Source organism: Loxodonta africana, chromosome 7 (assembly GCF_030014295.1).
Source record: "Loxodonta africana isolate mLoxAfr1 chromosome 7, mLoxAfr1.hap2, whole genome shotgun sequence".
Taxonomy (NCBI): domain Eukaryota; kingdom Metazoa; phylum Chordata; class Mammalia; order Proboscidea; family Elephantidae; genus Loxodonta; species Loxodonta africana.
In genome coordinates, this window is record NC_087348.1 from 35336661 (window position 1) to 35350722 (window position 14062).

The following is a 14062-nucleotide window of genomic DNA, read 5'->3' on the forward strand; positions in this document are numbered from 1 at the left end:
GAATGTGAAGTGCTGGGAAGGGGCAAGGCTGTGAGAGAAAAGGTTCAGAGAGGTACACGGCTGCACTGGGACTTAAGGAAATCAAAGAATTTCGCCACGTGGTGCAGCAGTTCCTGTAGCTAGTGCGAAGGACTGGAGAGACGTGATGCTCAAATGGCTAGAGCGTAGGTACCTGGGAAAGGAAAAGATCAATCTAGAAAAGTAGGTCGAGGGCTCCAGTAGAATCAGATTCTGAAAGCTCTTGCATCACATCCCAACAACTCATTCTTTGTGACCTAAGAATTTACAAAGGTGTAAAAGACCCAATATCCTATTTAATAGTCGACAGTAATACCCAAAGTAAGCCACAATAATGAGGGCGAAACTTGGGGGAAGGGCTGGGAAAATAGCACAGCTTTCCAGGGCCCAAATTACAACACATCAAACAGCCGAAAACATCCACAAAATGGAGGACCGGGGCAAAGAATAAACTGCAAAAAACGCATGGGTGGAACCCGACGTAAGCGGGGAAGGTATGTTAAACCCAGACTCTTCCTCACTATTGGCTCGACTAACTCTTATTTTCCTTTTTCATTGGTTATTGGCGCATTCTCTGGGTCGAAACAGCCAATCACGTAGCGCCCAGGGTAAAGCCCGCCCTTCCTCCTATGGGAGGAGGAGTCAGAAGAACGTAAAGGGTCCAAGGCGCTTGCGCGGGCGCGCACTCCGCCGGTTAAAAGCGGGTCCTCCTGGGAGGCGGTGTTGCGGTGTATGAATATTGATTACGCATTGCAACGCTGAGCGCCCGCCCCTCTCGGCCGCCAGACGCTGGCTGTTCGCGCTCGGGCTCGCGATGGGGAAGAAGTCCCGGGCGGTACCCGGTCGCAGGCCCATCCTGCAGCTCTCCCCGCCTGGTCCCCGGAGCAGCACCCCCGGGCGGGACCCGGAACCGGAGGCCGACACCGAGCCGGACTCGACGGCGGCGGCCACCAGTCAGCCAGCCCCGACGGTGGTGGCGCCGGCCACGACGACTGCTGTGACGGCTGCCGCGGCCTCGGAAGACTCGCCTTCAGAAGGTAAGCGTGCATACGAGGCCCTGGCCTGGAGTCGGGCGGTCCGAAACTCGAGCCCGGGGCTTGAGGCCTAGGCCTCAGGAGGCGCCTGGCCTGACGCTGGGAGGAAGAGAAACCCGGGCGGGCGGGGTCCGCATCCAGGCCTGCGTGGGGCTGCGGGCTGGGCGGTGGAAGGCTCAGGCGGGCCGTGCGGGCTCCGTCCGGGCCGACCCCGAGGGCCAGCTCTGGTGCAGGGGTTCCCCAGGAACGTTTGAATCCGACGGCGGCCCGGGCGCCCTGAGTCCTCATCGTCCAGTGTCGGCTTGGGATAACTTACAGGGTGGGTGAATGTATGAGTTTCCGCGTCCGAGACGTGGTGACCGCTGACCCTGTGGCCTTTTCTATACGTCATGTGTTTTTCCCTCCGTTTTTGTTGAAACTGAGAGAGACTCTTTAGAAGTGAGCAAACCCTGTTTATTATGCCCGCCGAAACGTAACTGCCCCCAAATTGGCAGGCATGCCACACACATGGCTGAAGAAGTGAAACTTGGGGGTTCCCGTGGACTTGGGTGGCTCGCCTCGGACTGGTAATTAGATTAAGGGTGACGGGCCAGCGTTACCACAGGCGCTGAACGCGAAACAAGTCGCCATAATTTCAGGTGTTTAAAAAATGACGAGGGAGTTTTTTCAGGAGGGAAAATACTATAATAGCAGTGCTTGTTGTCAAGACCTTGTGGTAGCCTGGAGAAGAGAAATTTTGTGTGAATGTGAGGGGTTTTTTTTGACTTTCGAGTATTTCAGAAGTAAAAACGTTATAATAGATATACATATCCACAACAGATTAAACAGATGGTAGTCTTTTGCTATTTTTACTTTTTTTTTTTTTTTATAAAATAAAACTTTACCAAGAGTCCCCCACTACCCCACATTCCATTTGTTTCCCTTCCTCCCTCCCTCTCAAGAGTATTCCGAAGCTGGTGATTATGCTTGCTTTGTGTATTTTTATATTTTTACTCTATGTACGCTGTTAGTTTGTAGTTGTTTTTACATAAATGGTATCAAACTATGCACATTCTTCTGTAATGTTTGTGATTTATGTGTTAATACATGAGTTCTGTGTTGAATTTAACTGTTGTATTTTTTTATAGTATCCCGTGGTATGAATGTACCACCGTTTCTGCATTCCACTATTGATGGATGTTTACGTTTCAGGCTTCTTTCCTGTTTGGGGCAGTGATGCAGTTAACACCGTGTCTGCCTGTATATTTGTCTCAGAGTTTACGTAGGGTGTATATCCAGAAGTAGAATTATAGAGTTACATTGGTTTTCCAATGAAATCACCTTAAAAAATTATAAAGAGTTATTAAAAATTTAATGTTTAAGTACAACATTTAAGTTTTTCTCTTAATGTTAAAGTCACTAGGCAAAGGGAAGATTATAGCTGTGCTTGTTTATCATCTCCCAATTATTTGGGTCAGTGAGAGATTATCCACCCTGTTTTTAAATTGATGAAATCTAGGCTTTGAAAACGTCAAATCAGAGATTCTTGTGTCACTTGTAGTGTTTTTTCTTATCCATAGTCTGACTGCAGTTTTCTTTGCTCATTTTTAGATCCAGATGAACAGGAAGTGGTGGTGGAGGTTCCCAGAGTTGTTGAGAATCCTCCAAAACCAGTCATGACTACCAGACCCACAGCTGTTAAAGCAACAGGTATAGCTTTTTGGTTTGTGGTTTTTGTTTTGTTTTTTCCTACATCTTTTCTAGAATACCTTTCATTAGAATCAAATTGGTTTTACATAAAGATTGTTTTGTTGAAAGGTTTGGTGTTGATAACGTTTCTCCCGTAAAATGGAAATTCAAAATCTTTTGTTTGTGAGGATTTGGTATATACACTTGGACCAGTGGAAATTTTGTTGTTGCTTTTTCACTGTACGCAAAGTATTTTGTACTACTTTTTCTTCTGATACTATTTTGTAATTCGTTTCTTGCCCTCCCACTAGCTTGGTATTTCTTAAGATCACTGATCATATCTCTTACCTGTCCTTACGTTCCTTTTTTTAACATGCTAGCCTGATTGGTACCTAGCAAATGCTTGTGGACCTGAAAATCATTCTTATAAAATATTTTTTAAGCATTGAGAGAGATTTGCAATGGTGGCTTTGTAGGCAAACCTGGGTTCAAATCATGAGCCTAGCATTCACTCTTAAGATCTTCAGATAGTTGCTAATCACACTGAACCTCATTCACCTGTAAAACAGATCTAATAGCTCTGAGTTATTTTGAGGGTTAAATTGACAATGTGTGTAACATTTTCTGGAGTCCTGGTGGTGTAGTGGTTAAGTGGTATGGCTGCTAATCAAAAGGTTGGCAGTTCACATCTACCAGCTGCTATTTGGAAACCCTATGGGGCAGTTCTACTCTGTCCTATAGGGTCCACTATGAGTCAGAATCGGCTTGTTGGTAACAGGTTTGGTTTTATGGTTTATAACGTTTTCTGACACATAATAAGTGCCAAAAAATGTTAGTTTTCTTTATATATCGTGAAAGATTAAAATATGCTTTGATACTAAATATTCTGTAATTGTAATAATTTTATTCTTTTGTATTTGGAATGCTTTTTGTGCTATTTGACACCTAAAATAATAAATTTTTCTTCTGTCCCCCAACATTTCAGAACAACTACCACTTTGTATTTACCAACTACATATGTTATTCATTTGAGGCTTCTAAGAATTGTGTGAGGTAGTTCAAACTTAATGTTCCTAGGAAAAATTTCCTTGATTGCCATGTCAGTCAGCTCTTTACGCCTTTATGTACATTGTGAATAGAAATGTTTTCATTCAGTTCAGTTTTATCCTGCACCATAACAATGAATAAGCTTTATTTTTGCCTGTTCGATAAATTGAACCTGGAAGTACCCCAGCTGGAGAAACTATAGAGGGGCAGGAAGAAATCTAAAGTGGTTTCAGTAGACAGGCAAAGGGTATTCCTGGGGCAATTCACTCATTCAGACAAGTTTCTTGAGCACCTTCTGTACGCTAGGAGTATAGCAACAAATGAAACATAAGCGTTTCTGCCCTTGTGAGACTTATATTCTAATGAAAATTCCATGCGACTCGCCTGGTTGGAAAGAATATAGTACTACCAAAGAATATAGAGTTAAGGCCAGCAACTTCGGCTTGTATCTATGATTGTCTCTAAACTAGAAGTCCTTTCAATATAAAAATGTAAATTTCTCACCCTCTCCTTTCCCCATACACACTAAACTATCAATGCTGAATACTAACGGGAAGTTTTTTTTTTCATACAGAAGTTTGTCCTTTTGTAGTTCTATTCATACTCTTGTTAAGAAAATTAGGAAAATTGACCAGTATGCCCAAAAACAAAGAAATAAAAATATCTGGAAGATAGAAACACTGTCAAAGAAATGTCCACTTAAAAATCATTCCAATCCATTTAAGACAAATATTTTGGAAATTGAGTATTGAATGTAAAATGTGAAATTGAATGTAAAAGCTCACCTATATAAGGGAGACGTGACTAAATCATTGAATGTAAACTGTTGTATAATGGATGGAACAGCTTAGGTTTACTTTTAGGTGAACCCATTAGTTCACTTACGGCGTGAAGGACAGAAAACTGGATTTTATTTTCTGATAGATCTGTTCATTTGCCAAATACTTATTGAAACCATGGAATGTACCAGGCACTGTAAATTTTAGTCTTATTAGTAGCTGAAAACTCTAGCTAGAGTTTAACATTTTATATGCTTATTATAATAACAGTATACATGGGGGATATACATGTACACGTAATTATAGAATTAGAGTAGCCACAGATGATCCAAAAGGAGATGGCATAGCAGCGTTAAGAAGTTTGAGAAAGACATTGATAATTGGTTCTGCCTACTTTTGAGTTGCATTTTAATTCCTTTCACTTCCTGTTTGAGGAATAATCTTTGTTTCAAGTGCTATGCTTAGCTGTTTGAGAGGAACACATTAATCACCAAATTCTAAAATGTGTAGTATATTGTTAGCTGCCATCGAGCCCCCGACTCATGGCAACTCCATGTGTTACAGAGGAGAACTACAGCATAGGGTTTTCTTGGCTTATCTTCATGTAAGCAGCTCACCAGGCCTTCCACGGAGTTGTTCAGTATGTTCGAACTGCCAACCTTTGGGTTGGCAGCCGGTTGCAAACTGCCTCCACCACACAGGCTTCTAAAATGTGGAATATATTATGTGCTATTTTGAAAGAGAATGAGATTCAATAATGGATTAAATATTAGTTCTGTATGCATGCTATTATAACTTATGTCTCTGTGGTAGTTCAATGATTTTTAATTTTGAGGCTGTTTTAGTCTGTAAATAAATTAGCCATAAACTCTTTGGCTAAAGAACCGTGTTATAGCTTCTTTCTTATACTTCATAGAACGTACTAACATTGTTACTGATATTATCTTTTTGTTTTTAGGAGGTCTTTGCTTACTTGGTGCATATGCTGACAGTGATGATGATGAGAGTGATGCTTCAGAAAAACCAGCACAATCTAAAGAGGCAAATGGAAACCAGTCAACTGATATTGACAGTACATTGGCCAACTTCCTAGCGGTTAGCAGTGCTCTTGTTTGGATTTTTAGTTATGGAAACCACTTTGGGATCTCGATCTCAAGTGGTTAGCATACTTGTCAGTCCCATATTGTTTCTTTTCCTTTCTTTCTGTCTCTCCTTCCTCCTCCTCTCCCCATCTCTCTCCTTATCCTCTTTTAAGTGATCGTTATTTCTCAAAGTGTTCTGGTTTTGGTGTAATTAATGCATGTGTTACTATTTTCATTCTAAAGGAGATTGATGCCATAACAGCGCCTCAGCCTGCAGCTCCTGTAGCAGCTTCTGCTCCACCTCCAACTCCACCTCGTCCAGAGCCCAAGGAATCCTCAACATCTTCACTTTCTTCCACTGCTTCAAATGGGACAGACTCAACCCAAATGTCAGGGTGGCAGTATGACACTCAGTGTTCACTGGCAGGGGGTAAGCTTGTTCTTTCATTTTTAAAGTCACCTGAAATATACTTCTTAAAGATGTTCTGTGAAAACCCAGATGCTTTGTCTTTGGAAGGTAATTACTTGCCCTTTCAACCAGCAGCAGATTGTGCTTGATGAATAATAAGATAAAAATATTTTGGGGTTCAGATGCAGTGTTGAACTAGTAAATTGCTTTTTTGAACCATGTGTACAAAGGTGACTTTATAAATAAATTTTGAGAAATGTATTTACTCAATATCAAGAAAATAATTCTTGCCGTTAGGTCATTTGTCTCAGCTAGGTGTGGGTTGCCTCCCAGGGGACATTTGGCAATGTCTGGAGACATTTTTGGTTGTCACAACTGGGAGAGTGCTCTTGGCATCTAATGGGTAGAGGTCAGGGATGCTGCTGCTAAACCATCCTATAGTGCACGCAACAGTCCTTCACAACACACAGTTATCTGGCCCAAAGTGTTAGTAGTGCCAGGGTTGAGAAAACCCCGTGTTACGTTTTTATGGCTTAGGGCTGTCTTAGGATGAAAGGTCAAAACTGAGGAGGAATGAGCTTCTAAAATTTTGTTTTCTTCTAGTTGGAATTGAGATGGGAGATTGGCAAGAAGTCTGGGATGAGAACACAGGATGCTACTACTATTGGAACACACAAACAAATGAAGTGACATGGGAGTTACCCCAGTATCTTGCTACCCAGGTACAGGGATTACAACATTACCAACCCAGGTAAGGATGGACTTGGAAAGAAATTACCTAAAAGGAAATTGGAGTCTTGTATTGTGCTGAAAATGCTTGCTTTCTATTTCTATTGTTAAGTATATTTTTTTAGTTCTGTAACAGGTGCTGAAGCCGGTTTTATGGTAAATACAGATGTATTTACTAAGGAGAAAACGGTTTCTGTTTCCAGTAGTAAAAGTGGACCAGTCATAACCAAGCGAGAAGTTAAAAAGGTCAGTGTTACAACTTATCTCATGTGCTTATTTTCTGATCTGAAGAACCTTAATGTGACTCAGAGCACTAGTATACATATCTTGTGTACTTTGTACAGTGCAGATGTAAATAGGGTAAATTCTGATTCTTAAGATCTGTTTCTGATTATTCTGCAGTATTTAGCAGTTATGCAGTCTGTAGTTTTTTTGACACTTTAGGATTTCACAGAGGCCCCTTGAGTCATTGTGAGGAATGCAGGAGCAGCCCAGCAGGCAGGGCTTGAGATTCCCAGCACCACTTCAGACAGAATAGTTCTATTATTTTGGGATTCTGTAAGAGATTTTTTTTAATGAAAAAATTAGCTACCTTAAAAATTAAAAAACTGCTGTTACTGCCACTTGAGCATCTCACATAGCAAAAAGTACTTTTAAAATACTTTAATCTTCACAACTTGTGAAGGAAGGTAAGACAAGTATCACTGTATTCAGGGAAACAAACATTTTATATAATCACTCATGTCATTTTAGAAATATTTACTCCTAGGTCACCTTGACTGCAACCCTGTGAAGTTATCTCAGCATTCACAAGGGGAAGGTAAAGATTTATCCAGTCATGTGTTCAGCTGACAAAACTGTGGTCTTACTTAAGTCCACCTCTGTTTCTTACTAGTCTACCTTTTGATGTCCTGAGAATAGGGGGAGAATATGTATGAACTAGGTTCTAGATCAGCCAACGCCTTCCAAAAGTACCAATGCTGTAAGGGAAATAGTACAAACATACATAGTAATCCATTGGGAGTTGATGGTGTGAGAGTATTCAGTGACTGAAAAATACAGGCAGTATTAACATAAGCAATTGAATATAAACACTGATGAGAATTAAGTGAACTTAAATTATTTCTTTGTAGGAAGTAAATGAAGGAATTCAAGCTCTCTCAAATAGTGAGGAGGAGAAAAAAGGAGTGGCAGCATCCCTGCTTGCCCCTTTATTACCTGAGGGAATAAAAGAGGAAGAAGAAAAATGGAGAAGAAAAGTAATTTGTAAAGAAGTAGAGCCAGCTTCAGAAGTGAAGGAAGCAAGTACAACAGTAGAAGAAGTAGCAACGGTAGTAAAGCCACAGGAAATTATGATGGACAGTATAGAAGACCCTTCTCAAGAGGATGTTTGCAGTGTTGTTCAGTCTGGAGAAAGTGAGGAGGAAGAAGAACAGGATACCCTTGAGCTGGAGCTGGTTTTAGAAAGGAAAAAAGTAAGTTTTTGAAGGTTTAATAGAAATTAAAGTACCCTTTGTCCCCTCTATTCATAGTGGAATCATTGTGTGCAACTCACCACCATTATTGAGATTTCCTTTTTTCTTAAACTTTTCGCCCAGATATGTTTAAGACTGCAATACAAAGTTGAAGTACATAGGTGTAGGAACCCTGATGGCACACTGGTTAAGTGGCTCAGCTGCTAACTGAAAGGTCAGCAGTTCAAAACCACCAGCTGCCCCGTGGGAGAAAGGTTTGGCAGTTTGCTTCCATAAAGATTACAGCCTTGGAAACCCAATGAAGAAGTTCTAGTCTGTCCTACAGGGTTGCTATGGATCAAAATTGACTTGACAGCAGTGGACTTGGGTTGGTTTACAGAGATGTAGTTCTTTTGGCTCCTGATGATACTTTTGGTACTTGAAAGCCATAAAATCTGACATTGTTGTGATTTAAGCATAGATTTTGAGTAATGAAACGTTAATTTAGCCTCTTAACAAATGAGTATTGTTAAGTTTCTTGTGACAACTCAGTTTTTAACCCAAAGTGAAAAGTGACTGCCAGTAGTTGGCCATTTCATTGTTTGGGAAATGAAATGGGTCTTTATAAGGGAACAGAAAATTAAAGAAGAATCTGTAACTAACTTTGAGGTGTTTTCATTTTCAAAAGGTGTCCATGGGAAACTTAAGCGAAGTTTTAACAGGTGTTAGAACAGTGACATTTCGTTGAAGCTTTACCTCATATGAAAAATTTTAAAGTAAAGCTATAGAAAGGAGCTCTGGTGGTGCAGCGATTAAGCACTTGGCTGTTGACCAAAGGTCAGTAGTTTGAACCCACCAGCTGCTCCCAGGAGAAAGATGTGGCAGTCTGCTTCCAAAAAGATTTACAGTCTTGGAAACTCTGTGGGGCAGTTCTGCTGTCCTGTAGGGTCGCTATGTGTTGGCATCAACTGGACAATGGGTTTGGGCTTTGTTTGTTTTGTTTAAAGCTATAGAGAAAAAACTTCAAAGCCAAACCCATTGCTGTCAGGTTAATTCCAATTCATGTCAACTCCATGTTGCATAGTGGAGCTGCTCCATAGAGCTTTCTTGGCTGTAATCTTTATGGAAGCAGATAAACAGGCCTTTCTTCCTCCTCCCAGCACTGCTGGGTGTATTCAAACCACCACCTTTTAGGTTAGTTAGTGGTAGAGTGCAAACCATTTGGGCTACCCAGAGACCGGCCATAGAGGAGGACTAACTAAAGCTTTTTATATTTGGTACACATATTGGAAAATTTGTTTGTGGATCTTTGTAATCTTCTTTAAGTTGATAGTTTTTACTGTGATCACAAGTAAGCATTTATTGAGTAGCAGCAGAATAGGGAGTGTAATACTTGGTTCTAAGGAAAAAAATATTAATGCTCCCTGCCCTTTAAGAGTTTAAACTTAAGAACATAGTCATATCTATATGACTGTGTGTTCAGCTGACAAAACTGGTCTTACTTAAGTCCGCCTCTGTTTCTTACTAGTCTGCCTTTTGATGTCCTGAGAATAGAGGGAGAATATGTATGCTGTTCACTTACTTTAATGCATAAGTACTGGAAAGCAATTAATGAAGCTAACTTTATTGAACTATTTCTTGTAGGCAGAGTTGCGAGCCTTGGAGGAAGGAGATGGTAGTGTGTCAGGGTCTAGTCCACGTTCTGATATCAGCCAGCCAGCATCTCAAGATGGACTACGTAGACTTATGTCTAAAAGAGGAAAATGGAAGATGTTTATTCGAGCTACCAGTCCAGAATCCACCAGTCGGAGTTCTAGCAAAACGGGAAGAGATACTCCAGAAAATGGTGAAACTGGTAATTAATGCTTTCCTGAACTTTACAGTGAAAGGTGTAGAGGGGAAATTCACCTTTCCCTTTTTTGTTCCTTCTTCAGCAAAAAGGCAAATAGTACTTTTATCCTTTTGGGGAGGTGCTTGAAAGGAGGGTTCTTCCACTTCTCTTCTATTTTTTCCTTGTTTCTCCTCTGGGGGGATACAGAATTAAGAGTCTGAGAAACTGACATCCATTGGGTCATGCATATATTCACCACTGAGTGGGAGTGGCTTACTTAAAAGTAGAAAACAAGATTCCCCCCAGACACACATTCCTCCCCCTCCCCAATAATTGCCTTAATCTGTATAAGGACAATGGACTCTTTGTGCTCTTTCTGTATTTGTTAGTCACAACAGGCAAGGCCTCCTCTGGCAAGCCCCCACCCAGCCCACTGCCATCCAGTCGATTCCGAGTCATAGCAATCCTATAAGACAAAGTAGAACTACCCCATAGAGTTTCCGAGGAGTGCCTGGCAGATTTGAACTGCCAACCTGTTGGTTAGCAGCCGTAGCACTTAACCACTGCACCAGCAGAGTTTCCAAGCCCAGCCTCATCTTCATGCTCTCTGTGTACAAGTTTGTCAGCCTCTGGTTTGGTGGGTAAGCAGTTTGGTCCTGTCATGAGGACCCAAGTTATACTTTATTCAGGGTAAAGTAGGAGAGGCCCTGCTGCATTTTTCAAGTCTGCTACCAAAGAGCTCTGAATAAAGCAAATATGTTAATCTCTATCTGCCCTAATTCTGTAGTGGAAAAGTTAGCGGTACAGTTTTGACACCAAATGTTTTCTTGAGTACACCTAGCAAAAAATACCTTATATGGGTCATTGTTTTAAAAAAACAAACCTCGCAGAAAATAAATGAAGGCAAATATGCTTGTTTGAAGTTTTTCTTTTAATGATGAGCATGAAGTAAAATTCGGAAGATCTCCTTCACCTTTTTCCTATTCCCATTTTTTACCCTTGAAGTCTGTTTTCTCTTGCCTATCTTAAAATGCATATATTTTTCCTTAACCCATATATGCATGTATAACTGTGTTTGTGTGTATATATATGCATACGTAAATTTTTGCCATAGATGAGGTTAAGCTGTGTGTATTATTGAGCAAGATAGTTTTTTCACTTAACAGCATGTCTTGAAAATCTTTTCATCATCTTGTCTTTGATCTGTTTAACTGTTTCTCCTATTGAGGGACATTTGTGTCCATTTTTTTACTCTTGCTGCAAAACCATGCAGTCAGGAAGGCAATGGGTTGACGTATATAAAACCTTGAAAGAAAAAAACTACCTGAGAATAATGTATCCTGCAGAACTCTTGCTCAAATATGATGGCAAAATTAGGACATTTCCAGATTAACAGAAATTAAGGGACTGTGTAAAAACCAAAACAAATTTACAGGAATAATTAAAGGGAGTCCTTCAGTTAGCAAACCACATTAGACAACAACTCGAATCTAGGACGCAAGATAGCATCAGCCAGATACCATCCTAGGTAATGAACTCTCAAAGATAAAAGAAAACTAAAAGATCCACAATAGGGAACCAGAGAGATCAATCTGTAAATGACAACAACGTCAGAACTATAAAACGGAATAGATGATGTAGGTGTAGAACTTTCAGATGGAGAAGTCAAGGCAATATCAAGTAATAAAAGACAAGCTTAAACTTAGGAAGATAGGGACAAATTTCAAGATAAGCACAAAGAAAGTTAACAAACCTACTTATATTAAAGAAGAAAAACAAAGTCTCAATAAACACAAAATCTACAAAAATGAAAAAGTATGCAGAAACAAAAGGAATTCAGCACAGAATAGTGAAAGGAACAGAGAAAATGTCAGCACCACAAAAAAAAAGTACTACAAAATGACAGTAATAAACTCACACTTACCAATAATTGTACTGATGTAAATGGCTTAAATGCAGCCATAAAAAGACAAGAGAGTGACGAACTGGATTAAAAAACAGGACCCATCAATATGCTGTCTACAAGAGACATATGTTAGAAACAAAGATATAAATATATTAAAAATCAAAGGATGGAAAAAAATACATCAAGCAAACAGCAACCAAAAAAGCAGGAGTGGCAATACTAATATAAGGTAGACTTTAAAACAAAAGCCAGCATAAAAGACAAGGAAGGATGCTATGTGATGATTAAAGGAACAATCCACCCTGAGGGTATAACCATAATGAATATCTTCACACCCAGTGACAGGGCTCCGAAATACATAAAACAAACTCTTAACAGCAGTGAAGAGAGAAATTGACAGTTCCACAATAATAGTAGACTTTAACATACCACTCTCGTTAAAAGACAGAATATCAAGAAAGAAACTCAGCAAAGATAAAGAAAAGCTAATAATAGCCACCATCAGCCAGCTTGACCTCATGGACATATGTAGAAAACACTACCCAACCCAGCAAAGTGTGCATTCTTTTCCAATGCACATGAAATGTTCTCCAGAATAGTCTATATCTTAAGCTACAAAGCAACCCTCATCAAAATCCAAAACATTGAGATAATACAAAGCATCTTCTTTGATCACTGTGCCATAAAAGTAGAAATTAATAACCAGAAAAGCAAGGAAAGAAAATAAAATACACAGAAACTGAATATCACCTTGTTTAAGAACTACTAGGCTGTAGAAAAAATCGAAGACGTAATCAAAAAATTCCAAAAATCAAATGAGAATGAAAACACATCATACCAAAACCTCTGGGACACAGCAAAGGCAGTGCCCGGAGATCAATGTATAGCAATAGATGCACATATCAAAAAAGAGACAAAATCAAGACATTGGCTGCATGACTCAAAGAATTCCACAGCCACCAGAAGAAAGAAAATAAAGATCAGAGCAGAAATAGAAGATAAAAAAACAGTAGAATCAACAAAACCAAAAACTGGTTATTTGAAAGGCTCAACAAAATCAACAAACCGTTAACGAAATTGAAAAAAGAAAAACAGAAGAGGATGCAAATAACCCAAATAAGAAATGAAATGGGGGGCATTGTAACAGATCCAACTGAAATAAAAAGGATCATAACAGTACTTTGAAAAACTATACTGCAACAAGTTTGAAAACCTAGAGGAAATGAACAAATTTTTAGAAATATACTACCTACCTAAACTAAAACTGAGGTAAAAAACCTGAACAGACACATGACAAGAGATTGAAAAGGTAGTTTAAAAAACTCCCCAAAAAAACCTATGGCTCAGATGGCATAAACTTTACAGTTGAAAGGCATGGGGGGGAATTCTACCAAACATTCAGAGAAGAGCTTGCACCAGTACTACTCAAACTATTTCAGAACTTAGGAAAGATAGGGATACTTCCAAATTCATTCTATGAAGCCAGCATAACCCTGATACCAAAACCAGGCAAAGATGCCACAAAAAAAAAAAAAAAAAAAAAAAATTACAGATCATACAGATCAGTATCTCTCATGAATATAGATGCAAAAATTCTCAACAGAGTTCTAGCCAATAGAATTCAGCATTATATTTAAAAAAAAAAAAAAAAAAACACCACAACCAAGTGGGATTCATACCAGGGATGCGAGGATGGTTCAACATTAGAAAATCGATCAACCTAATCTGCCACGTAAATAAAAGAATCACATGATCATCTCGATGCAGAAAAGACCTTTGATAAACTCCAACACCAATTCCTGATAAACAGTCTCAATAAAATAGGTGTAGAAGGGAGATTCCTCAATAAAACGGCATCTCTACAAAACCAGGAGCCGACATCATTCTCAGTGGAGAGAAGCTGAAAACATTCTCCTTAAGAATAAGACAAGGATGCCCTTTATCACCACTTCTACTTAATGTTGTGCTGAAAGTCATAGCTAGAGTAGTAAGGCAAGAAAAAGAAAAAAAGGGCATAGAAACTGGTAAGGAAGAAGTAAAACTATCCCTACTTGCAGATAATGTGATTCTATACATAGAGAACCCAAAGGACTCCACATGAAAAC

General features: G+C 39.6%; 1 protein-coding gene across 1 annotated transcript in view; it reads left to right on the forward strand.

Moving 5' to 3' along the window:
* The first annotated feature begins 810 nt into the window (after positions 1-810).
* The window catches only part of FNBP4 (formin binding protein 4), a 31456-nt gene continuing 18204 nt past the window's right edge, over positions 811-14062 (forward strand). The window contains exons 1-8 of the mRNA XM_010592057.3: positions 811-1055; positions 2643-2741; positions 5505-5641; positions 5872-6058; positions 6641-6788; positions 6892-7012; positions 7900-8241; positions 9865-10075. Of these exons, the coding sequence (XP_010590359.2) occupies positions 833-1055; positions 2643-2741; positions 5505-5641; positions 5872-6058; positions 6641-6788; positions 6892-7012; positions 7900-8241; positions 9865-10075 (1468 nt within the window). The 5' untranslated portion in view covers positions 811-832. The remainder of the gene's footprint in view (positions 1056-2642; positions 2742-5504; positions 5642-5871; positions 6059-6640; positions 6789-6891; positions 7013-7899; positions 8242-9864; positions 10076-14062) is intronic.